Here is a 27,213-nt window from a genome sequence, read left to right as displayed (position 1 = left end):
AGCATTCTCTACTTACCCCAGTGTCATTGTTTCCTTCCTACATAAAAAAAAGCTCCTGCTATTCAGATTTGAGTTTTATTTTCTCATCCACACAATACTAAACATGAAAACAACCCATACAAGAACACTACATTCACTGTAGCAGTGCCCACTTGGCATTGCATCATGTCCTCTGAACAGACCCCAGGGACGCTGGGTGAGATCTCTCATCACCTCAGTTGTGCACATCACTGTAGGACAACGTATTATATCAGTTCAGTGTTGACTTCTATTGCACCTGAACCAACAGCTAAGCACAGTGCCCCCACGACTCTCGCCAACTCTGACCTCACATCTGACTCTCTTTGGTGTGACTTTTAGAAATGAATAGAAATATGAATTAAACCACAGCTCACCATGCAATTGCACTGTCCTATTACAAGGCAAAAAAAGCAAATCATTCTGGAAAAGTTAATTTAATCATAACTTTAATTGATTTAAACAGACAACATGAGAATGAAGATAAGAACATTCACAGCAAGAAAAGAAACAAAAATCAAACTCACCTTTTGCAGTTAATCAAATAAAGGTGGCACGAGGCATTTCATTCACAAACATTCACAACTACTGAAAGAGTGAAGTTAGATTTGTCTGTAGTGTTTCTTATGCTTTATTTGAAATTTTTAACCAGTCTCTCACCCCTCCCTCCTTTTGGAGAAAGGTGTTTATTACACTAATTAAGTACTGATTTAACACAACCTACGCAGTTACTTTTAAACTGTTGACTGAACAAGTGTCCTACAAGATCAAACAACCGTTTACCTGTGGCAGGCCTGACACTCTAGCAGAAATTCCCTTTGACAATTCCATTGATGGCAGTGCACAAAGATCACAAAAAATTGGGAGGAAGCTCATGCAGCCTTTTTGTCCATAAAACTGACATGATGTAATGCCCAATTTAGTTGCAGTATTTTAACTATTTGTTTACATTACAAAGTGAAGCAGCAAAGCTTCTGTGCCAAACTTGTAGCTCCTGGTTAACACTACCATCCACAGCAACCTAGAAGACGAGGCTGTTGTACCCAAGGTGACCGGATAACATCTCTATCTTAACATTGCAAAGTGAGATTAAAACTCAGGAGGACACCTTACTTCCTACTGTGTTCCATTTACAGTTTACTCCATTTTTTTTCCCCCTCCGAGCAATTAGAAGAGGTTCCTTCTAAGAAGCAGGCATAACCAATGTGGTATGAGGAACAGTAAGAATTACTAAGTGCATCTATTAATAGCAGAACTGCAAAAGCTGAAAAACCCTCATTCCCCAGAATCACAGGTTATGGACTCAAGGAATTTCTTTCATTGTCATTAAGCCTCAGATGTAAGCTCTCCGCTCTGTCTGGATAATTAAACACTGAGTAAGAGTGAATTAAGGACTTGTCTCTTTTTTCCCCCTCTACTTCTTCAGAAAAGGACAAGAATTATGCTTGCTTGAAAATTTTATTGACACAACTGTTTGGTCCCAACACACGAAACAGCACTTGAGCCACAAAATAAAGTGTCCAAACAAAGTAGACAGCTAAGAAAAGAATTTTTTCTCCCTCCCACTCCAAGAAAAAGATAGTGCATAACTGAGGGCTTCAGTGACATTTCTTTGTTTAAAGAGACACGAATTGAAGTAGTACATTTAACTGTTAAATTAAAGAACTTCATGTTGTAATACTTTTAAATCTGTAAGTCACATCAGTCGTTTAACCCTTTGGATAAAAAAATATATTGCAATTCAAATAGCTATTTTGTTACACTATGAACACAACTTCTCAAAAGTATTATTTTATTACTTTCAAACAGCAATTTCATCAGAATCACATGAACCCAAAGATATGCTGACCTCCATAAATGGTTTAACAACCAGACTCCCTTTGACAAATATCATCTTCTCTGAAGCAAAGAACCAGTTCTTCAGTATTTTAGATAACTTGCAGCTGCAACTTATGAAAATATAACTTCACATTTGTCTTTTTCTCCAACATACGTTCATCCAAAACAAAAAAAATCTAAGTGCTCAGCATCAACTTCATCAAACATAAGGTGAAAGCAGATATTCTTGCATTTAACTTAAAAGCATTCCAAGAAAGCTTACTTCTAAATTTCACTTTCTGTAGCAGGATGTCTGCAGAGGTTTACTGAGGACTCAGATACTGTGCCACAATGCTCAGAAAAACTTCCGAGTGTTTCTCTGCATTCACAATGGCTATAAATTTACTACAGGTAATGTGACTAAATTTAAAAGATTTTCTAACAAAATCCAGCTAGTAAAATTCTGTCTATAGCCATTATATTCAGTGGCATTTCCTGTTGCTGGCTGAAGAATTAGAGCCCACGTTCATTCCTCACATATTACAATAGAATCCACCTTAAAAAAGCAGCTGGCCAGTGGAATCCCTCTGGTATAGGTTCTTTCAGTACATCAAGTAATTTATTTGCTGCCTGGCAAATACAACCCATTGTAAATGCCATGGTTACCCGGTATGGGTATGAAGTCTCACACACTGCTAACTAGAGTTGAGGTCATCCACTGATTTAATCACTCTTCCAAAGCTGGCCCTTTGAAAAGCCAACACAAGATACCACAAATTGAAAAAAGCTTCCAACACTAGGAGTAAGTTTTAGAATAAAAACAGACACAGCTAAAAGACAGCACACTGAAGAATAAGCTTCCCATTTACAAAAGATGCTTAAAAATTGAGAACAAGGTTAAGCAGAACAACCTTAGCATTTCCACATGTAGTTAGAACTTTCCTTACAGGTGAAAATAGCATCAGTACCTTCCAGCACAAAACACTTCAATAGGACCAGCTCCACCATCTGTCATTTATGCATTCAATGCATATTTCAGATATACCAGAATCACCTTAACTTCATTACTAGACACAATAAAATGTGTGTCTGTATCTCAAACTCACGACACCAAGACAGACCTTTCCTTAATCAAATCCGTGCCAGACTGGAGCATAAAAGGGAAGCTCAAAACATCAGTGTCCTAGGAAGCTCCTAAATGGAACTGAGAAGTACAGAAAATATTTAAAACAAGTTTTTACAAAAGAAGTCCACATAATCTTCTACAGACATCTTTAACCCAGAAGAACTCACAATGCAGCTACCAGTCATCTGAAAGGGCAGAGAACACATTTCTCCCCTGGACAGTCAACTCCCTCACTCCTGTCACTGCAGGTCAGCAAGTTAAAACTTCTTAACAGACTTTTGAAAGACAGCTCATGCATTAATACTGTCTGAAACGATACCAGTAAGCAACAGCCTATAGAGTGTAATGTGCTACATACATGATTACACCACCACCAAGGCTTAAGGAAAATAAAATCTGTTCCATTTTAGTTCAATCCATATTTTGTTCTTACTGAATACACAATACGAAAAACTGTAAAATTTAAGAATAATTTAATGATTGCTGGATTTTTTTTTCCTCAAAATAACAAAAAAGTCTGCTCTGGTAGTAGCTGCATTCAGTGTTAGGAGGAACAAAATCTTCACAGAACACACTTAAATACAAATTGATTCCTCTAGGCCTTTTGTTAAAATACATAAGGGCTAGCAAATAGCTTGACTTTGTGCAGAGTCCATTAGGCATTTGTTTCCACACTAAAAGAAAGAGTTAAAGCTTTATTACAGGCGCAAGTGAAAAGTTTGCTGCCAATTTCACCTTGTTTTTGTGTTGCTTTTTAGCTGGGCTGTCCACTGCTTCCTTGTTTAGTTGGGTTTCAGAGGAGTGACAGGGAGGCACTGAGGCATTCTCTGCAGTGCTAGATGCCACAGAACCAGAGGTCAATTTCTCTTGAGCTGTAGTAACAATTCTTTGTTTTTCTTCTTCTGTTAAAATCATCATCTCTAAAATAAGAGAAACAGTTTGACTTATTAATGCCGTGTTCTTAGGGAAAATGAATATTTAATTACCTATTACCAGAGAAGTGTTTAAAAGAACTTGTTGGCCTGACTTGAAACCAGAACATATGTCGCATCCACCTCTGCAAGTGATGTGACATCTGCTTTTTGCTCTACTGCTTGTATCATATACTATTTAGAAGGTGTAACTTAATTTTCAAGTAAAGCTTCTCAGTGCTCAAGAAGCCCTATGAAGATGCAGCATTTTTTTACCCAGTTACAAGTTGGCAAAATGCAGTTTCAGTGGTGGGGCACAAGGTGCCTATGAGAGTCATTCTAAAACATCATTAAAGACCACTTATTGACAATACCAAGAGCATCTGATAGAAGGCATCAGCACCTCCAATACATTCTATCATAGGATATATAGATTTTATGCTCTGTTTTCTAGGTTATGAGAAATCACAGTAAGTAATACAATATAGGCAAGTAAGCTCCTACCAGAGAGAGGTACAGGACGTTCCTCAAACTGAATTAAGTCAGCAGACTCAAGAAGCACTGGATCAGGTCTCAGCTGGGGGGATGGTAAGCAGGAAGGAACTGGCTCACACAAGAGGTCAACAGGAGAAGTATTTGTGAGGCAAAGAAGTTCTTGCTCAGTTTGATTAGGAGCTACAAAAATAAGGGAACATCTTTCAAAGTATCTATCTGTAAGTATCTGTAAGCTGTGAAAACATTGTTACTTCAGAGCTGGAAATACAAGTTCATTTAAGTTATGACTTAGGAGATATGCCATATGCAACCCTCACTCACTTTTTTGGGGATGAAAAGCATCTAACTAAACTAATTACAATAAAACAAAGCAAAGCTATATTAAACTTAGTGCTTGCTTGAGTAGGTAATACCCCTAGAGCAACTTTGGTATTTGCCAAACTTGAATAACAAACATAGCTGAGGAACAGAGGACTGCTTACCAGACAGCTCCCCTGCAGAGCTATTAGTATCTTATCAGCTATTTACAAACCAATACTTAAATGTGAAAATTAAATCAAAGGCTTCAAAATAAAGTAACTTGCTTTTACTAAATCTAGGCTTGTGCCTTTTAAACACCTCAAAAATCACCTCAAGTTCTCCAACCTAAAGATAATAAAAGAATGAACTAGAGATCACAGCAAGACAAACCATGAGCTCACTATATCCTAGTTCTTTTATTAGGAGACAGACCAACACCAACAGGACTGACATTAGAATTTGCAATTATGTAAATGAAAGAAAAAAACCCCAAAGATTACTACCAAAGGTAGGCAAAAAAAAAAAAACAGTTGAGAAAAACAGTCCTAGCAGAAACCACTACTGACCAGCTTCTTGTTAGCCTTATCCATACAGACTGTTGAATAGACTTATACAGGAAACAATATTGCAGTGGCAATACACACTGACAGCTGAGAACTTATACACGCTGGGATAAGACCAACAGTTTTCAAATCACAAAACATTTCCACAAGTATTTTATCTGCTAACTCACACAGCTTTCCCCATGCTGCTGCTTTGCTTACTCTGCTTATTTCCCTAAAGATAAGCAATTTCTTACACAAATCAATTCTGCATTACCATTGCTAGGTGTTCCTAGATTTAATTCCATTGATGAAGTTGATCCTGGGGTCTCCATAATATGTCCATTATGGTCATCAAGTTGATTTCCTTCTTCATCCACATAATCAGCAGGGGGAAAACTAGGTGAGCTAAAACGAGCTACAAAAAGGCAAGTTCATTTGGTTCATTTACTGAAGTCAGCTCGTACACAAAGAAAAAAAGGAAACTAAGAAACAAGGAAATACAAGGAAACTAGAATACTGGCACAAAATGTAAATGACTTACTTTTCATATCGTTCTTCAGTACCACAATTCTCTTATGGCCATGTCCTTTAATCCAGACCACCTATAGACCAGAAAGTACAATGAGCATCACATCCTAGCTTCAAAGCCTATAATAGTTTACTCATCACCTTCATCCATCCTTCAGTACATTCATCCTTCATTAAAACAAAAATGAATTTTAATGTGATAAAGATGCCAAAAACATCTGTGATCTTACCTGCAAGAACTCTTGAGCAGAATTTGATCTAAACAGTTTTAAAAAGTTTTTTTCTTATTATATAAGAGATTTGAGTAGCTACTAAGAATACTACTGGTAAAAGCCCACTTGTAGATTATTACACCAATATTCTCACCAAGCACCAGAATCATCAGGTGCTTTAACTACTTTTAGTTCATGCAGAAATCTCAACATATTTGTACAATTCTTCACACCTGTGGAATTGCTCCCAAGAGCTCTTCTAAGTTACTGCATCCATATGCTTTGGGCTGCAGCACTTCTCCTGTATATTTGCTATATGCAACTGGGAACTCATGAAGAAAAATCTGCTGATAATGGTAAGTGTGAAGTAAGGACCTCACATTCTTTGCAAACATGTATAGACTTGTAAGTTTCACATATTCTTCTTCTGCACCATTGGTAAAAACCTAACGGAAAAAGGAAAAAAAAAGTGAGTGCAGGTTTACATATCCTCTAGTTATATGTTTTTTAAAGGATAATTAAAGGATAAAACAGCAGAAGGAAAGAGCTTTCCATACCTCAACTAAGTAGGGAAGACTCTTCAGGAGCTCAGTCAAAGTCATAAATCCATATTCACATGGATTAAGACAAGTACTATGGATAGTTTCATAGTGTTGTTTAAGTTGTTCAACAGAAAGAAAGGATGCTCCATCCCAAGACATCAACAAGACTAGTAACTGGGCAGTGAGAGTCCGCAAAGATTTTCTATTTATCAGCTGAATTTGTTTGCCAGACTCTGTGTCAACCATCTACAAAAAATGAGTTTGCAATTGAGTTAGAGACAGGAAAGACCTCTAAATCAGCAACATCACCATACATACCAGTATCTGATACTACTCCAGCCAAATACATGATAAACCTTTCAAACACACAAAATTTACTTTAAATACAAAATTTTAATACTAGTTTGTTCATCATCTTTTGTTCAACACCGCTCAACCTGGTTAAGCTGCAGCCTGAATACCAGTTGATGAAATAACAGCATGGAAGTAACTAAGAAAAATGCGTTTGTATCTACAGATGCAACCTTCCTTTTCTACTGACATATAAGCCTATGGCACTGAGTTCAAAACTCAAACCAGTATAAAAAAAAGAATCACAAAAAACATCAAGAGGTCGAGACCTACTTATTATCGTGGGAAATAACTACTTTTACACAGTTTAAGTTAGGCAGAAAAAGTGCCATTTCTATTGTTTAAAGTACTCAAATGAAAACAAGTAAAAGACTAAGTGCAGATGAATTTTCCTCAAGAAAGTTGGCAAGTTAAAAAGGAACAAAGGATTTTTGAAGATGCATTTTAAATCCCTTTAGATTTTCCCTCTATTTAATGAAAATTATTTCAAATATCCTATTAAGCACACTGCGAGCAGTATTTGAGATGGAAAAAAAAACTCTATACACATACTTCTGTTTTTTTAAGCTAGAAAGACAGAGCATTACCTTTACAACATGACAAAGTTTTTGCATCAAAGCTGGAACTGAGCTAACATCATAATCATGAAGACGCAGCGTATATCCGAACGTTTTACTGTACTCTGACAGTAAGTCAGTCATCATTAGGCAGTTGTCTTTTTGAGACCGCAGCAGTTTAACAAACTGGGCAGCTACTGCTTTAACCTGTTCTACCTCTGTGAGGGTGAGGATTTTCTCTTCCCCACATTCCAATACCTACAAACCAAAATTGCATTTTGTTAAAAGTAAGTTACCTCATTAGACCAAAAAAAACCAATCTACAACTGAAATTCAGCAATTGCAGTCAGTCATTAGCTATGTAACAGGGCTCAACTACCTCATCATGAGATACCCACCAGTAAGCAAAAGCAGAACAGCTTCTGAAGTAACAAAGCAGGCAATAGCTAACTTTAAGCAAGATCAACACAATTTGAATGAAATTCAGCTCTGATACTAATGCACTGAATTTTGCAAATGCAATCTAGCTTGCATAATCTGAATTTCCTAACAAACCAACCTCAAAAAAAACTTGGGGCAGCTCCTAAGTACCATGGCTATACTGAAGTTTCAAAAACAGCTGGCTAGCACAAGAAGCACAGTTTAACTTTGTCTGAAGTAAACTCCTGCTGAAACAAATAGTTGAGCAGATCTTGTCAGCCAATATAGTTCCATTTTATATATAGTCAATTTAATATAGCTCAGGATTTTAGAACTTACTTGTAAGACCTCTGGTATGGCTTCAAAGAGTTCAAGTAGTTTTGTAAAACCATAGTAAGCAAGTTTGCACTGACGACCAAAATGGTGGTGGTAAGAAGGAATGAATTTACTAAAGGGCATTCGGAAATGGGGCTGATGGCGCAGTAAGTCTACCACATCTTTAGAAAATTGTTTGGTTCTTTCGATTTCCTCCTGCGTACGTTCTAAAATTAGAAAAAAATAATGCTACAGCTATGTACCAACCTACTTTGAAATGCAGAATACAAAAATAAAACGTGGTGGTTTTCAGTTTTCTCACATCATACCAGGTCATGTTTTCTTACAATATTAAAGACCTGCCCTGAAATTACACATGTAAAATCCAATACAAGTACATGATGAGGACTTCACAGTTCCTTTAAGAGCCAAATATTTGAGTATATTTACTATGCAGAAATAAATAGCTCTCTATAAACACACCACAGAAGACTTACCTATATGCAGTAGTAGTAACGTTATTTTGCTTTTATTATCTGCTTTCCTACCTATTCCTTTTTTATAAAGTACTCACAGAACAACATCCTCTTTTTTTTAAAAAAACTTCATAGCTACCTTATTGTTATAAGATTAGTTATAAAGGTAGAAACAACAAAAGAAAATCAATGGCACTTCTATCTTAATCCACTTTTAAGATGTTCAAAGAAGAATTTCTTGGACAACAGTAGAAAACATGTACACTGACATACCTCTTTTGGGAATACAAATTACCATTTCATTATCTTGCTGTGATAAACAGACAGTTGTATCTGGAATTTCTGATATTATATCGGCCAGCTCACACACACCATACTCAGTAACATCCCAATCCTTAGAGAAGCACCTTGAAGTTTATAAAATAGTATAATATAGATTTTAATACAATCTATATAGGACAAAAATAAAACATGAAAGTTTTGAGCTAATATACAGGAGAATGTTATTAGATAAGCCTCAGATCCTAATCAGATAGGCATAATCTTCACACTACCAAGTAAGAGTAGCACATGAAAAAAAGGAAAACGTATTAAGTCATACATCCAGAAAAATAAAAGCTATACCAATGGCTCACATGCCACTGGAAGAGAGGAGGCTTTTTAAAGCAACTAGACTCCTTAAACTAGCAGTGAAAAATGGTAACAGACAACATGAACTTGTTAAGTATTACTTGACTAAATGATTTAAGAATACATAATCACACTGTATATGGTCACAGTTTCAACATGTGCTTCACTAAGACACATGCTCTTCTTGAACAAGAAGAGAAGGCAGAGACTACTAGTTTTTAAAAACATCCTATACTGAGGTTCACAGTACTATGCAGTATATTAAAACATTTTACTCCTCCTCCTTTTCCCCCCAGATTGACAAGAACATACTGGAGACAAAACTATTTCAAGAAATCAACAGAGCTGACTATATGGGATGCACACATCTGGAAGAAATATTGAGCATTATTTTTGTCATTAAAAGAGAAATAACTACAAGTGGGCATTTCCAAAAGGGAAGCACTGCCACACAGCACAGAAGCACGTTTGCAGAAGTAGACCACAGATACTACTAAGATGTTATACTTTCCTCAAAGCACGTGATGTATTACTTTCTGTCTTCAGAGGAAGAAGACATAAGCACAAGAGAAAACACTAAAGAATAACAACCTGGTTGGGTTTCTTCATTCTGTGTTTTTATAACAGAATGTAACTCCTGGTAGTAGTAAGACAGTTATTACTCACATACTCATTCTCTAGTTAAAAATTAGTAGTATATTATCACTCTACTTCATATTTCCCTCTAAGACCAATGCTACATCTTTCCAAAACTGTTCATGGTATAAATATGCTACAACCTGCTTAAATTCAACCTTACACTCACAGCTTCAAATAGAACTTATGAAATGAAATAACCTATTTCTAGCTTTTTAAATAAACCTAGTGCTGAAGTAAAGCAGTACAGCCTGGCTGAGCTTTTAATTTTAATTAGAAGTCTGAAGTTCCACATCACAGTGAAGATGGAACGTACTAAGATTAAAAGCACCGATCCTCAGATGTAGTGATGTGCCTCGTTCTTCCAGTTTAATCAAAAGATAACTTACCAGTGATAGGCTTGTAAGAATTCCCTTACAATGACTTGTTTACTGGCCTGGGATTTCAGAAGCTTCAGTAAGTCCTGAGTGAAGCGTTTCACTTGAGCTCTGTGCGTTAGAGTTAACAAGCGCTTGGAACCCATACCGAGAATCTGAAACAAAGTGTCACCTGATCACTTCTCTTGTAAAAAGATATGCAGAATGCTAAAAACAGTTAGAACCCCATTCTAACATAGGTAGGCTAGAAGAAAAAGAGGTTAATAAGGATAAAAAGACTGTTCACAAAGGCAGCCTTGTGAAGCCATACGCTTTGCACATGGAAGTATATACTATCCAAAATTACTTCCTAAGTGAATGCTAGTGCAGTTGTTCCACATGCTTGTACTGGTTACTGTTCAAACCAGGGCTTTGAAATAACTGGTGGCTGTAACAGTAAGCTAACATTCTTCACGCAGAAATCCATCAAGCCACAAGCTACATGGATCAACCTACTGGCACTCAAATGTCTGCTGTGTTCCTATCAAACAGCACAATTACAACTTTACTACCCCAAGCACTAGACAGACTAAAGAAGCTTCAAACTTTCTACCACTGACTTAAAATAAACTGTTAATTCCCACAGAAGTTGTTTTGGGGGAAGGCTGGGAGAATAAAGATGAAATAGAACATTTTAAAAAAGGAAGCAGTTATACTCCAAGCTTCAATCACCACCTTTTTCAAGTTTGGCAAGATAATTCAACAGGATTTCGTATAACAACCAGCAACATACAAGCACAGTTCTCTGAAACAAAAGGAGCAGTGCCACATAACTCACTTGCAGGACATGAGGCACTGCTTCCAGCAACTCCATTAACTTGGAATATCCGTAGTCAGACACACGGCATTGTTTTGCGAAGTGATGATGGTATGTTGGGATGAATTTACTGACAGGTATGATGCAGGATGGCTGGCTTTTAAGCAGATCTATCACTTCTCTACTGAACTGAATGAGTTGTGGATTACCTACAGGGCTCTTAGAACGTAGAAGCCAAGGATCTACAAAAAAGTAAAGTTTATTACTGAACTTTCCATTAATAGTCTCCCACTAATCCTTGCAGATTTCTTACAAAGATTAAAGAACAGGAAGAAAATAGAGGGAAATTAAGCTAAAACTAAGTTCAAATGAATAGCATAAAAAATGACTTGTATAATTGTTAAAGAGTTTTAGTAAAGAGGTATTAGTTCATAAAAAAAGATCATAAATAGAACTACTTACCTGTGGTAGGAGGTGGTGGTTTGTTATGTATCCATTTAATAACTTTAATGCCATTTTGAGCAGTGGCAATATTCACTCCAGGAACACAAGTAATTAAATGTTCTAAAGGAACTCCACCCTGGCCTTCTGGCACCATTTCAAGATCATTGAACTCTGACATATAACAATCAGGAAAGCTTTGGAAGGAGAAAAGGAACTTCCATTATACACCATAATACTACTGCATGAACAGCCTTGAAATGTTATTCCTGAGTAGAAATCTTTAATAGCTTACTAATAGATTACAATTAGATCACAATTCTTGATAAAATGAATATTGGAGAAAAATGCATCTTTAATTCTACTTATGTTTGGATTCAGATCTTAACTTAATAATTCATGAGGAATTTATTTCCTATAAAGACAAACATAGGAGACCTAGACAGCAGGTAGATTCAGATCATTATAACAACCATCAATAAGCTTTCAGATGGTATGATTTCAGTCCTTATGCTAAAAGCCTAATTTAAATTACTTTACCTTAGTAAAGGCACAGTACCCTCGTGGGTCTGTAGAAGACTGTGAACTTGGGGAGCAAATGTCTTCAAAGACAAAATTGCAAAAGGAATTCTGTAAGAATCTGGATCAAACTCATGCTCACTGGAATAAGAAGAGGTTGATTTTAACAGGTTAATTCAGTGCTTAGGCTGAGCATATTATTCCTGTGCACAACTATAGTAAGTATGATACACAGATATTGTATGACAACACTACAGTACAGTCACAAGCTTCTTCAATAAAGAGACAACTATTGCATTTTTTCAGAAAACAAATAATAAGGCCGCATTTTTATCACCATTTGTAGCAGCACAGTAACAAATACCAGGCTGTGGCAAGTGAACACTTAATAACTGCAACAGTAGCACACCCTGGCTGCTGTTGAATAAAATGAGAGATTTATTACACAGCTTCAGGAAATCTTCAACCCAGTATGAATAATGTTTACTAATGATAGCCAGAGGACAAAGGTAGATCAGTTCCTGCCATAATTATATAGTAACCTTCAAGCTAGTAGAAGAACATAAGCTTTGCTATGTAACAGTAGAAGGTTAGCACACCTTTCAGCTTCTGCCTAAGTAGCATTCATGCTCGGCAGCTGTGTTAAGAGTACAGTAAAGTTACTGAGAAAGCAGATCCACAAGAACTGCCTAGAAAAATCCAGTTATTTATTTTCTGCCAAATTTAATTATTGTAACACAACTACATAATGACAAACATGTTATATGAAAGCCTTCTCAACTTAAATACAGTCTGTAATACAGCTGCTAGTGTTTAAGTACTTTGTGGTATTATGTAATATTTTATACACAGCTTACATAACGTCTTTATTCAGGCAATGCTGCTTACAAACAGGCTCGTGATATTCCAACTCCTCAAATATTATAGGACTACAGTTTGCTGATGAACCATCGTGTGACTGTGAAGATCCCAGGGGACTTTGCCGGGCTTGGCTGCTGGGTAAGAGACACACCAGCCGCCCACCTCCTTGGTCACGGATTGCCACAGTATCAGTTAGTTTGTACAGGTCTGATACAGTTAACTTATGCCCAAATCTAAAAGAAAAAACGTTAATACATATTATAAATTTGCATTTTATGCTTATAAAACAGGAATACTGTAGGAACAATTCTACAGAAACTGATAGGTACAAACTAGTTTTTCTACTTGGGGATAAAATAAAACACCAGAACTATAAATTCTTAACAAAGGCCAGTATCACAGTTGCTGGCTCTTGACAGATATGCTGCAACACTGAACGGCAAAATGCCACCTTCTGGGCTAGTTTCTATTGTTTACCATAAACAGTCACAAAACACAATTCTTCTGGGATATACCAATTAAAAATAACTGGGAACTTACTTTTTCTCATAGATTTCTGTGAACTTGAAGACAGGCAGACAACAAGCAGGTGCATCCTGAAGAATGGAGACAGTTTCTGAGCTGTAAGAAAAGTTTTGCAGTATTACCAAAAAATAATGTTTGTATTAGAAACAGCTATTTAATCTTTGGTCCAGTTTGGGAGATATTTACAGATACATTTTATGACCTGTAAATACAGTAACAGGACAAATTGTATTCCCTTTCACCAGGGCACCATGTAAGATAACACTTCACATCAGCAGAGTACAAATAGTATCTATTTGTAACTCACTTGGTTGGCATCTCTGAAGGAGTTGCATCCTTCATAGGCAGTAGTATCTATAAAATATAGTTTAAGTATCTATAAACATAAAATTAAGGCTGTAGTATTAGAAATTACCAGCCTGACCATTACATTAAGTACTTGGAATTGACAAACTAAAATCCAAGAAATAAATGTAGCTGTACGTTATGTAGTAACAAGAGGACTGAAAAATACCCCATGCACTGGAGTGTTCTGAGACAAAATGAGAAGAGTTTTTTCTAATGCTTTCTCTCAGTAGGAAAACAAAAAACTTTGTTTTCACTAGCATTACACTCTAGTAATTTCATCTTCCATATAAAATAACATATGAAATAGCAACTGGATTTTAAAGTGTGCATCTTCTTTCTTAAAATGATTCATCTGCATCTTGGATAAAAGAAATACAAGATGTAAAGTATACTCTTAACTCAGCCACAAGTACACTGAGGTACACATTATTATGAAAATAGTAACCAAAGTCCAGCATAAGTGTACTAAAAGTAGTCTATTCTCTTTAAATAGAAGCAGTGTAAAAATGCTGAACTGAAAACTGTCAGCCCAGTCGTATTTTGCACATTCATCAGGTGATTAGAAAGGTTTCACTTCATTTTCCTGTAATTCTTTCAGTATTTTAAATCACTTAAATACTTAAAGTACAAACAATAACAATTAAGAGAATGTTCATTACCTAAAGAGAGAGAGTGATTTATTAGTAGCTCCCGTTGCTAATGAGACCTGGATCCTTTTACTTCCAATTTTGTATCTGTGAAGACTGTTGACAGCACTAATTGCTTCTTGCAGATTTTCCATTTGCACTGTAGCCTTCAACTGGTAGTCTGTATGAGGACTGAGCTCAACACATTTTACCTGAAAGGGGGAAAAAACCCACAAAACACAACCTTATGCATTTACCCTTAAATATTAACCTAAGCCAAGCTGACAAGCATATCAGTCTTCCTTCTGCCAAGAGACAAACTCAATGCAAACAACAACAACATGTAATAAGCCATGGACAAGGCAAGACCCACAATACTTTAAGAGAGGCACCATCTTCTGTATGAAAAGATAATGCCAGTATGTCAGCTACAGATCACACAGATAGCACCACTACAAACAATCTCTACTAGCATTGTTTTGGTTTTTTTTTACTGATGTTTTGGGTTTTTTGGTTTGAGAACAAGCAAATTTTGTTTAAACTTCTACAAAGTACTGTGTTTTAGTTTGATAGCTTTTTACTCCTACTCAAAGCTAGACCACAAACACAAATATATAAACAGGAAGTATTTAAAAGACTCACTGAAGGTATTTTACCCTTTACCTTGCCATGTCTTGAGAAAGTTTCTTGTAAAGTTTGCTGCAACTCTTTTCTGGACAATCTGTAATCAATATTGCTGATCTGAATATCTGCACCATTTGCAAAAGGATCGGGACAGTCTGTACCACTGGTATGATTTACAACATTAAACGTGAGTGGAGATGATCTATTTGAGAGGTTTGGAGACATACTCCTGGGTAAAATACAACATGCATGAAGTAGTTACTACACAATTCTTATATACATACTAAAACAAACCAAAGAGACACAGATCAAATGCACATATACAGCACTTGCAGGGCAATTTCCTACTACATGTATTTATGAATGCGTAACAAATTTCACACAAACAAGACCAGAGCAAGTTAAGTATTTCCTACAAATGAGTTTCTCTCCATCATATATTTCAAAGGGACCAGGTCTTCCTACTATCTTATGAATGGATCAAAAGTCCAACTCATTCACGTTATTTAAGACAACCAACAGATAGAAGATACTTAAGCATCCAGAAGAAGTTCTGGAAGAACTTCACAGGCCTGGAGATATCTAGACAAGGTACTTAAAGTCACTAAAATTAAGAGAAACAAGGTGTCTAATACTCCCAGCAGATTTTTCAGAAGCTTTAGAGAAAGTTTACATCAAATAATTCTATGTTTCTGATAAAAGCTGACCTCAACCATATCAGTCATGTCAGCTAGCACTGTTAACATTTTTTTTTGCATTCACATGAGTTAGTGTTATTACTTCAATGGGTTTACTATAGGCAATTCCATATACAGATATCAGAAACAACATGGAGATTGGAAAAGGCTTAACACTGGCCAGTCACACTGCATCTTCCAAATAAGGAAAATACTCACCGAGATGACCAGCAACTCTGAGATACAAATAATGGACTGAGTTGTCTTGAGGCTGTCAGCTTACTGAAAGCAGAGGGATAGCTGACTTGAAATACAGCTTCATCTTTATCTTTTTTATCTACAGGGGAATTTGTAGTACTCCTGGAAGCAGAAGCCTCTTTCCTACTTCCAAATACACAAAAAGAAAAAATTCATTATATTGCATAATTAACATTAAAAGGTGTCATTAGTAGTTAATTTTGAACATACTTATAACTACTTTTACAGGATGATTCTCCCACTCCACTTTTTTTTGTTGTCAGTGACACAGGTGCTGCTGCATTAGAGTTATTCTGAGAAGGAATTTCTCGTAGATGTTCTTGTTGGTTTTCAGTATTTCTACTGACAGTCTTCGATTCGAGATGGCATAGCTCCTATACAGAACAGGAGGAAGGTCAGCCTAAAAGCACCACACGTTCCTTGCCAGAAGCTTTCCCTGTGATAGAAAGCTAAATTCCTTCTTTAATTAGATTTTCATTAGCACCTCAATAAGGAGGTATTTGATTTTCTATGACAGAAAGCAATAAATCATCAATAGTGAACTAAAGTAATATTTTTGCTACACTGTATTATTTACCCTTAAAAACTAGAAGTTGATCACTCTGTTAGATGCAGCACCATCTGTTAATGCTGCCCACAGAACTAGATCTACAAGGTCCCTTTAAACTCAAGCCAGTCTGATTCATGATCCTGTGACAGAAGTCAAAACTGGCCAAAGATCCAAGACTCAGTAAGTATTAACAATATTTCCAAATGGAATAAAACATGATAGTGAGAGGGGGAAAAAAAACAAAATCAACCTCAAACTCACCCCATGCCTTCTAAGCAAATGTATAGTGTATTCCTGCAGGAGACATTCACTAGTTTATAATGAAACTAGGACTGACAAGTTAAAAACAACTCCAAAAGAAACAATCCTCAAAACATGACAAAAAGCAAGAATATTAAACAAGGCAAAACACAGTACCTGTAAGCTTTTAACATTTGTGGGTTTGATGACTGATCCATGACTCTGTAATCCTCTCCCAGCAGAACCTTTGGTACCAGAACACTGATCACTTCCATCTTTGTTGATGAGACAAAGCTTTGTACTCCTATTAACTTTTTTGGGAGATTTCACCTTTTCTGTTCCAAAGTTGGAGCTTTTTGTTTCATTAAGTTCTTTGTTTTTGGGAGCAAAAGAGACTATAATCCTGTTGCCAAAAACATCTTCATTTTCCATTCGCTTTCGAGCTCGTTCAGCACTTTCTTGATTTAAGAAGCGGAGAATCGCACTACTTCCAGAAATACTCAGGACCTTTCCTCCACAGTTGTCTGACAAACGCCTGAGTCTGTTACTGACACTTTTACTGTCTCTGTTTGTTGGCAGATTGTAAACATACAATAATGTATGGCATGTCTGTTTCAAGGAAGTAAGATTTTTGATTTGTCAGAATACTCATGTGCTGTTACAAAACAGTATATTTTACGTTGATTCTGCTAACATGCTCTACCTTGCAAAAATAAAACAATCACAGCTTTCGATTCATTTAGAAAACTGATACTTAGATAAGACCTGAAACTTCCATCTCCAACATGTTTTAAGGACAAAAACTACAAACTCTAATCAATAGATTAGATGACTTCCTCATATGCACATCCCAGTTACAACCCAAGAACGCTATGTAGTATACAAGTGCAGATACACGCACTTAAGGGAGCTCTTTCAAAGAAAGAAAAGGTTATGTTGTGAGCAACAATAACACAGCAAATCCAGATAGCATTATCAAGAGGAAAAACAAAACAAAAAAGACTAACTCTAAGCTAGCTTCTCTGTTAAGAAAGCATGAAAGCATCATAAAGCTGTCTTGATATACTGCTAAGTTCTTATCCTACTTTCTGTCAGTGAAAGAAACACCTAAGATACATTATCTAATAAAATGCTTAGTGAGAAGCATGTGATCTTGCTGTTGTACTTCAGTAACTTAATTCTTTTATTACCTCATTCTTTCATTCCTAAGGCAGGAAGCATACAAGCATGCATCAGTAACTACATTACAGACAGTAGTCAAATACACAGCAGACATTACGCCTCATCATAAAAATGTTTAGTTTAAGCCTCCTTTCCCTCTAAAATAGAGAAACACAGGTCTGACATTTGGAAATGCCTGTTGAATTAAGAACATAAAACCTTACCGGCATTTTCAGTGGTAACCTCGGTGGCAAGTCTGAAATAAACTCTTCAAAGCAAACAAGTTCATGAGCATGATGTAAGAGAGCTTCTGAGGCTTGGTTTTTATGTACCAGAATTATCCGGAAACCATGCCGATGTCTCAGGTCACTGAGTTCCAAAGCAAAGTTTACATCCGCTGGGGGAAACAAAACAAGAAAACACACTGGAGAAAGTGCAAATCATAGATTAAACAAGTAAAACCTCAGATTTAGCTCATCAGGTTCTACACATTAGTTCCAGTGAAAAGCACTAACAGTGACAAGAATACAACAGATACAATTTAAAACAGCAGTTGCATTCCACCTCAGAGTTGGACTTCATTATAGTATCAATTTCTAGCAATCTATCAGCAAGGTACTTAACTGCTACTGTAAATTTTCATAACAAACAGATGTTTAGTCTAACACAGATTACAACTTGAGGGAGAAACCCAAAATACTCCGCAATTACAGTTGAGCTGCTTGCATATTCAGCTGTGTTATCTGCTGCTACAATACTATGGATAACTCTCCAAGTGCTTTGAGAGAAATTGAGAGAAACGTATTTATCCTGTTTTTAAAGTAAAACCAATTGTGTCTTAAGTTCATACTGAATCTAACATTAGGCATGCTTATAAATATTATCTAGTGACACTCAGATTCCAGTGATAATTTAACTAAAAGGTCTCATCTTACTGTGTCTACTTTTCCCCTACTGCCAGCAAAATCATTAATTCTAATTAAGCAATTAAGATAAAGCTGGTTCTAAACACTACTGTTGGAAAGAAGAGTTACTCTGCCACATCCAGAAGTACTACTGAAGATCAAAATTCTGAACCACATATTAGCACTGATGACACTTACTTGACACAAGAACCACAGTGGCAGGTGCAGTGTGTGTATCAGCAAACCTCCTAAGACTCTGTCTGAGTTTGTCATCAGCAGCATTCTTTGCAGTAGCATTGATGTGTGCAACAGTCACCTGTGGAAATGCAGAGATACTCTCTAGAAATGCTTGAAGGTGACCCATGCTAGATAAAACTTTTTTTTTTAAAAAAAAACATCTACAAGCTTTCCTTTGCAGCTCCTCTTTAAAAGAGACATCTGCATGATTTGCAACGCATACAGATGCCAATTTGCTCTAAAGAGCAGTGAGCTCTACTGCTAGTTGCTCAGCATTGACTTAGGGATGACTTCTACGATTCCTAACAACTCCATTTCCATGCTTCACATATGTTAAAAGTATATGCTACCAACATAAAAACATTCCCCACACACTCACTTTTAAATAGTTGAGTGACAAACATGCTATGCACTCAAACTCGTTATACCATACAGAAGAGTATATTTAAAAATAAGCTAAAGTTACTGGATAGATTGTCAAACTAATACTACCCAACAACAAAAAACTTGCTATCACATGCACATGTTCACAAATGAGAATTTGTGAAATAGAAACTTGCACAGAAAAAGTCAAACACCAAGAAAAGGTACTGATGAAAAAGCAAATTGTTCACTGGGATACTTTTTAACACTACTCACTTGCAACAACCCTCATTAACCAGCACAATATTCACTCAGTTAAAACATCTAAGTTCCCAATCTAATGCCACATTCACAGATTTGAAAGACAATGAGATAACATTATGTAAGAAAGATAATACTATGTACAAATACATTTATTACTGAATTTAAAAACACAGTCTCAAGCAGCACACTAGGGTAATGCTTTCTTCATACCTGGCAGTTGTTCAGCTCCTGAATAACTTCTTTATTTTCTTTACTAATGTCACATACACAGATGAACTCTGCTTCCCTGTGGCCTTTAAAAAACTTCTCACGAATTCTCTGCACAACTGCTACAGCTGAACGGCCAGTGGGTACTGAGCAGTTTTCAATATCCCAGAAGACTCCAATGGGAGGCAGGTTTTCCAGGACTTGGCCTGTTACTGCAACTTCCGGAGACCCTGCACAGGTTTAATACAGATCATTTTAATACCCAAATAAGAAAACCCACACTATATAACTCAAAAAGGTTACAATGTAATTATAAACACCATGGCTTCACTGCATCTGTAATGAGAGCAGAACTACAGTAAGAAAATCCTTTTTAAAGCACGGCTGAAGAACTTTTTTTTAAACATATAACAAGAAATTCAAATTTCTTAGAATTCTTTTTCTACTTTTTAACATCTTAGAAATACAATAGCCAAAAATCAAAAGTGTATCCAACTATGAAGTATACTGGAAGTTAACCAGGTTGTAAAAACAAATGAATCCAAGTTGCAATGCTGCAAATACACAAAAGGCGTTACCTACAGTTTAGTCTATGACTTCATAGAAGTTCCCAGAAAACAGTGCAATTTAACTACTGTTACACTGGGTTCTCTTAAGGAAGATATCTACTAAGTGCAAGTTTCTAACAAATGCTGTTTACCATATTTCTGTGGTGATTTGCCAAGACTGCTTGCTAGTAGCAAACTCTTCTCATTTCCTGTTCCTTGGGTTCCACAGCCATTACATATTGGGATAGAAACAGGTGGTGTCTGTGCATTTGGTGGAGGAATATTTGGCCAGATTTTAGTGGCATCAATTAAGCTGCTCCTGGTTGGCTGTTGGGACAGTTTTGCAAAATTGGCATTTATTTAGTAAACACAAACACATACTACTTCAGGCTATAAACATTCAATTCCCCTTCTGCAATGAAGGCAAGTTCAAATCTACTCTAGGAAGTTGTTCAACAGCAGTGACACTTCCAGCCCTACAGTCTTTCCTAGCATACTATGCTCGAGATTTCCAAATGCAAAGAAGAATCTAGTTAACTCTGCATATAAACACAGGTCATCTTTGGAAGGTCCTAACACATTAACACATCACACTCCTATGTGAAATGAACACAAGAGTGCAAGGCTCAACTCTCTCACCAAAACATACTGACTTCACCATTTAGTTTACTAAAATGAAAATACTTCTGCATGAAATCTATAAAATTGAGTTTTCAAGTAACACAACCTGCAATGCTGAGTGTACTATTTCACCTGAATTTCCTATTAATTCAAGTTCTAAGGAATACCAAGCTAGTACTGAAGTACAAGTTACAAGCTTGGGAAGAATGAACTAAGACCAAAGCAAAATAAGGATACCCATAAAACCTAAGATAATTCATGTGACTTACAAGTAGATCTTTACTAATCAGTACACAAACACACTCATTAAATGTTACTTAGCCTTTTATGAATCACTACTACAGAAAATTTTATCTGGAGCTGTCAAGGAAAGAAATGTCCTTTGAATTCAGTCAAAACTCAGACTACAGTACAGATACATCGTAAACAGAGTCTCGTCTTCTCATTAAGCTTGATGTTGTTTCTGAAGAGAGCTAGCCTGCAAGGGGATTCTACTACATGTGAACCATGTACCACCACCAGAAAGACATAAACTGCAACCCACAGAAGCTGGCATTTTGCTCAACCTTTATTATTTCAACATTAATCATATACCATCATATACTAACTAATAAACAAGAAATGTGATGTGTACAAACCTTGTTCAAGCAGTCACCACAGTAGTGAGAGCCCTTTAAACAAACTGAAGGTGCCACACTTAGGTGCAAAGGGTTGGCGCACACATGTGATGTTAGCTCCGACTGTGCAATGCGCTCGTCCAAGCGGCCTGCAGCCCCACTTGTGAATTCAGAACAAGGAAAATAGCCAGAAGATGTGCAGCTCTGAAGGGCTGGGAATTGATGCAGTTTGTGCACATTACCATGACAGGACTGGAAATGAAGTTTTCCACAACAGGGCAGATGTTGATAGGAAGATATATTGTTTTCTACGCACATGCCAGGGAATTCACTGGCAATTCCTGCTAAATTGCTTCTACCTGGAGGATTCTTCAGTGAAGATGCAGACGGGAAAGCAAATCCTGACCCTACTTGACAAGTAATCGTCCCAGTGCTTTTTGAGTCTAATATTGTGCCAGGGTGAATCACACTACCATCACCAACACCACAATGCATCTGTGGAGTACAAGAGTCAGAGCCACGAGCACAGCAGCTTACTTTCGGGCCAGGAGAAAGCTGTGTTTGCTGTGGCTGAAGAGGATGAACATCAGGAAGCGGTACAGCTGGAAATAATTTGGAGCCAGCATTATGAGATGAAGCATCCTTCAATTCTACACCTTTCTTGTTCTCCATGTAATCTTTCTGGAAAATGAAGGCTCAGTCAGTTACATTCAGAAACACGTATAAAACATCACTTTAATATAAATATGCATTTTTAACCGTTTAAAGCATTATCTTTACCTCACTGCCTGAACATGTAAAATATTAGCGTCAAACATAAAATAAAGCATGCCAGTTTTACATGCCAGCCTGAGATATGTAAGTACCAATGGGTTTTAGAAAAAAACAAAACAGACCTTTAAGCAAAGCAGGAACAGTTCTGTAAAAACAGAATTTGGAAAGCAAAAAACTTCTTGACAAAGTTTGAGAAATACTCTACAACTACAACATGAATCTTAAGAGCAAACCAAATGGATGACATGCAAAGTAACAAATGAACCTCCAAGCTGTGGCTTTAAGTAATCATCTTTTGATGATTCTGAATAGGCTTCAGAATTTTTAACGTATTACTTTGAAAAATCTTAATAAAGAGTTCAAAAAGTTAGAAGTTATATGAAAAAGTAAAGAGGACAGAAGACTAAAGTCTCATAACTATACATCCTTTTTGCCTACTCTAATCTATCAGAACGTATTCACAAAAGCTGCAATGAAAACTAAGCAACATTATGAGAAGCACCAGAACTGAAAGTCAGTATAGCAAACCTACATTCAGCTGTTCCAAGGCTTTAGATCAGTACTTTGAAACAACTTTCACTTTCTGAATTGAACTTTGTGCACTGCCTACTACGTAGCATACTACGTAGCAATGAGTAATGGGTTACTGCAGTGAAATCATTACTCTCTTTTCATGATGCCTTATCTTATGAATTGAAGAACAGCTAAAAATCCACATGAAAGCATTAATAAATTTTGCTCTAGAATTTGCAGGAGCTCCTCTCCAACCACCTAAAGCATGAAAAGGTAAACAATGTATGTGTCCACCCCTTCCCCCCTTAAGACAGATGGAACAAGCATAAATGTTACTTAATTGCTGAAGCTTGTTTGAGCAAACAAGTGTTACACCATTACTTCTAACCCTTAGTACTCTACATCTTCAATGCATACAAGACTTACAGAACAGAAACATTTGAAGAAAGGAAGCTAGGAATAATTGGATGTTCATTAAGAGTAACATCCACAACTACACAAATACATACCCAATTCAGAAAACTACAAATCTCTCTCCAAACTGAGTCAGTAAGATCTGGAATACAGACATTCCTACCCCACTCTTCAGCAACATTGAGCTCTCAAGAATCTGCCCTATACACTTACGATATAATTTAAATTACTCTAAATATGCAAGTATAGAGTAAAAATGGTCAGACTTTGCTTTTCACCAAAACTAATGAGAGCTGTGGACACAACTGAAGGCCTTATGCTCCCAGGCAAACCTTGTTCACAGCACAGTAACTGTGTCAGCTCTTTCTGTCCTCCCTACTTATTCCTCTTAGTCATAACACCACAGTTAGGCATACTGCTCTGTACCAGTTTAACAGCTATGCTTTTAGCAAACCAAAAAAAATTACCGTTTTTGCACTACAAGGCAAAGTCTTCTCAGCAGCAGAAAAGCAATTAGAAAGTTTCCAGAGCCATGGTTTAGCATCATTCTCTTGTCGCTGAAGCCATCCAAAAGATCTATCACAGAGGTTCTCCGTCCTGTTTCCTTCCATCATACAACCAAACAAAACGGTTCAACATTCTTCCATCCCTCCTTCCTTTCATTCTTTCCCCTGCTGAAGAGAAAAGGCATTTCAGTACTTATTTTTTAAGGAAAAGAAGACAAGATCATGGTGATCTTATCAATTCCACTACATCACATTCCTGCATTATTTATCTCAAATTTAATTATGCATAGTCCGTAGCCTTGACTACATATACCTGTTACAGAAACATTCCTCATGGTTTGCTGTACAGATAGAGAAGTCTAAAGAAAGGACTGCTTAAGCCCATGGCATTACCTGTAGAAACCCAGAAACACATCAATGCTGATATGAAACAACCAGAAACTTTCAGGGCACTGTCCCAGAAAGAATAGTCACAAGGTAAATTTTCTAGACTAGCTCACTGAATACAAATCAGATGAAAGCAAGCTCAGACAAAAGATTCAGGCTGTATATTCACTGTTCTTTAACTCATTTAAAAACTACGTACACTTGGATTAAGTACACAGCATTTAGTATACAATCTGAGTTTTGAAATCTTTAAGATTTACAAGCACTTCTTGTAGTTCTCAGGCAGTCCCATAGTCCCACTGCACCAGCTCAGCTTCATGAAGCCACAAGCTCTGATGCTCAAAGCCCAGCCACACTTCACCAGAACAACCCACAATTAGAAATGAAGGCTCCATACCATCCAACTATGGGCCACAATGATTAAACTACAGCTACTTGGCTTTAATATTCACCACAAACCCCAAGGAATATACTCCATAACACTGACTTCACTCCAACGTTATTTTTAGCTACAAAAACAAGTTCAATTTCCTTCCAAAAAGAAGTGTAAATGCTTATTCATACGATCTGTAAGCACTTCAACAATACATCAAGCGAAGTATTAAGTTATAAACCTCTAGAACTCTCGAGTAGGCCACTTTTGAAGTCTGGTAATACCTAAGAAGGCCGCTCTGCTTACGAATTAAAGCGTAAAGATATACAAGTAAACAGGCGGGAGCCAGGCGAGCTCCCTGAGGCCGTGCATTGCCCTCGCGACCCGCAGCTGCCAGCCCAGGGGGCGACACTGAACCCCGACCGCTGCCCGCTCCCTAGAGGAAGGCACAGCCCACGGCACTAAGGGGCAAACGGCCGCTTCCCGCCCGCAGGCAGCTCCCGGCGGGGAAGTTGGACGGTCCCCCTCGGCGATGGCGGCTGCAATTCGTGAGGAGAGCGGGCAGCTCCGGGCCGCAGCGTTCCGCAGGGCCTCCCCTGCGGAGGGAGCAGCCCCGGCCGAACGGGAGCGGCACAGCCCGTCCGCTTCGCCCCCCCCAACCCCGTGCTCCCCTCACCTCACCTGAGCCGCCCCCGGCGCCGCTGCCCCTCACATTCCACCGCCTCCCTCACACCCCTTTGTTGTCCTCCCTCCCCCGTCGCTGCTCCTTCTGCCGTCAAGCGCCGCCGAGAGCCGGAAAATAGCCCGCTGTCGTGCAAACAACCGTCGTAACACCCCACTCCCTCCTCCCCACCAGGCCGGGGTGTGGCGGCGGCGGCTTTTACGCAGCGCTGCGAGCGAAGGGAGGGGGGGGAGGGGCTGCGGGCCGGGGGTGCCGGAGTTACCGCACGGCGAAGCGGCTTTCTCGGAAGACCGGGCCTGGTGTCAGTCGTCGTAGCCGGGATTTGCTTCTTGGCATGCAGAGAGCCGAACCTCTCCGGGAGGGAGCGGGTGCGGATGGCCCTGCCCTTGGCTTGCAAGTGACATTGTGATATTTGCAAAGTCGTTTACCTTCACTTTTACCTAATGGGTTGCAGCCAGCAGCAAAGTTACAAGTGACAGTGCTCGTATTCTGCTGTATTAGATTTTGGTTTGCTGAACAAAGCGCTGTTGGTAACAAGCATCTGACCACTTCATGAGTTTGTCGCTTCAAGGTTTCAAAAGGGTTTTAAAGTAGTGAGAATCTCTTCCATTCTTAAGCATATGTAAATCCAGTTTTAGAGGCTGCAAGAGAATTGTGTACCATCTTTACCCGTGCAGATTTAGCTTTCACTGATGTTTAATGCTTCCTCTTCAGTGACTTTGTTTCTACCTGGAGCTCTAATATGTTTGTTGCATCCTGTTGTAAGTGTCAGTAATTCTCAAAAACATGAGTAGTCTGTGATGACAAGTGGTGATCAGATCCTGTTCCAGCCATAAAGCTCATGGTTCTGTGTTCAGTTACTCAAGTTTTGCAGCAAAGCCAACCTCCTGCTCTGACTTCTGCTAATGAACGTTCCAGCCAATGAACTACAGCTTATTGTATATGTTGTGCATTGTAGATAGCAATGAGCTACACAGCAATAAAGTGCTGTGATTAGATCTGTGATCTGCTGGTTCATGATCTATTTGATATCCTTGAAGTCCCCCCTTTTGCTAGCAAGGTTTATACTTACCACCAACAACCAATTGTTGAGGCAACTGATGCAGAGCAACTGCCAACATCACTGTGTTATTTACTGTTATTCATCAACTATTTAAGTTATCTTTTGATTTCACTCCATTTAAATGTATCTGTTAAGATTGTGCACCATAGGGTTATTTTTTGGAAATATTAAGCATCATGGTTAAGCTTCACAATCCCAGCAGTGGTATCAAAGAGCCTGACTGCTGTATCTACGCTCTGCCCTTCATGGCTCTTCTCTTAGAGTCAGCACATCAGTCTCCACTGATGTTGCCAACACTTAAGGTTGCCTAGGGAACTCCTACGGAAAGGGCTTCTTGGATAACAGCTGCACTCTGCTTTTGTATCTTTCCTTAATGTGTGAACAATGCTTTACCTTTGATAGAAGTTTAATTTCCAAGTTACTTCTAGTAATTATTCCACAGTAATTATGGAATCTTTCTGTTAATATTTATTGTTTGTTTGTGTACAACAGTACCTCTAAGCCTCTGGCATCTGTCAACGTCTAATATGCTGTTTTGGAACCAGATGAGAGTCTGAACAGCTTTCTCTGAAATCTCAGAGATTTTGCTATGCTTTACCAGTATTTCAAGGTGAGAACTATTAGAAGAGTTCAGGCATAGTTTCGGTATCGTCTGTGCACTCACAAAGTTCTTGGAGACAAACTTGCAGTGTATGAATTTTAAAATTACTGGGGACATAGTATGATGGCACATGGTCTAATTTCTGTAACTTACCCAGTGAAAACATTCTTGAGCAATAACAACTGCAAATTGCTATTAACTAATTTTTTACTTAATTTAGTTTCCTATTAGCAGTTTTATAATAATTTGTCTCCA

General features: G+C 37.7%; 2 protein-coding genes across 4 annotated transcripts in view; one reads left to right on the top strand and one right to left on the bottom strand.

The window, feature by feature from the left end:
- Positions 1-27,213, top strand: part of UNKL (unk like zinc finger) — a 129,435-nt gene that overhangs the window by 82,939 nt on the left and 19,283 nt on the right.
- On the bottom strand, positions 1,458-24,012 carry MARF1 (meiosis regulator and mRNA stability factor 1). Of its 3 annotated transcripts, none has more exons than XM_065732648.1 (26): positions 23,814-24,012; positions 21,667-22,326; positions 20,560-20,734; positions 19,863-20,089; positions 18,987-19,104; positions 18,108-18,280; positions 16,900-17,331; positions 16,143-16,306; positions 15,894-16,058; positions 15,037-15,226; positions 14,407-14,585; positions 13,415-13,495; positions 12,871-13,107; positions 12,035-12,154; positions 11,516-11,691; positions 11,075-11,295; positions 10,270-10,412; positions 8,888-9,021; positions 8,163-8,365; positions 7,434-7,661; positions 6,511-6,741; positions 6,187-6,399; positions 5,755-5,815; positions 5,488-5,628; positions 4,378-4,548; positions 1,458-3,882 (listed from the first exon to the last, which is right to left on the bottom strand). In XM_065732648.1, the coding sequence occupies exons 1-26, from the start codon at positions 23,958-23,960 to the stop codon at positions 3,650-3,652; spliced, it is 5,223 nt and encodes a 1,740-aa protein (XP_065588720.1). In that variant the 5' UTR covers positions 23,961-24,012; the 3' UTR covers positions 1,458-3,649. The 3 variants fall into 3 exon arrangements, with proteins under 3 accessions (XP_065588720.1, XP_065588721.1, XP_065588722.1); XM_065732649.1 differs by having other exon boundaries at positions 15,894-16,055; XM_065732650.1 differs by lacking the exon at positions 5,488-5,628.

This window comes from Cyrtonyx montezumae, unplaced genomic scaffold, assembly GCF_038088225.1.
Source record: "Cyrtonyx montezumae isolate F1298 unplaced genomic scaffold, pur_monq_1.0 scaffold_16, whole genome shotgun sequence".
NCBI lineage: Eukaryota > Metazoa > Chordata > Aves > Galliformes > Odontophoridae > Cyrtonyx > Cyrtonyx montezumae.
The sequence above is the reverse complement of the archived record's forward strand: the minus strand, read 5'-3'. Positions and strand labels throughout refer to the sequence as shown.

What these genes read in the sequence shown, in the direction of transcription:
- MARF1 (XM_065732648.1), bottom strand. Translation starts at nt 23,960, where the DNA reads ATGATGGAAGGAAACAGGACGGAGAACCTCTGTGATAGATCTTTTGGA. An exon ending in AAATCACTCTCTCTCTTTAG is followed by an intron (nt 13,496 to 14,406) that starts GTAATGAACATT and finishes CTTTTCTTACAG; the next exon opens with CTCAGAAACTGTCTCCATTC. An exon ending in CCATACCAGAGGTCTTACAA is followed by an intron (nt 7,662 to 8,162) that starts GTAAGTTCTAAA and finishes TTTGGTTTGTAG; the next exon opens with GTATTGGAATGTGGGGAAGA.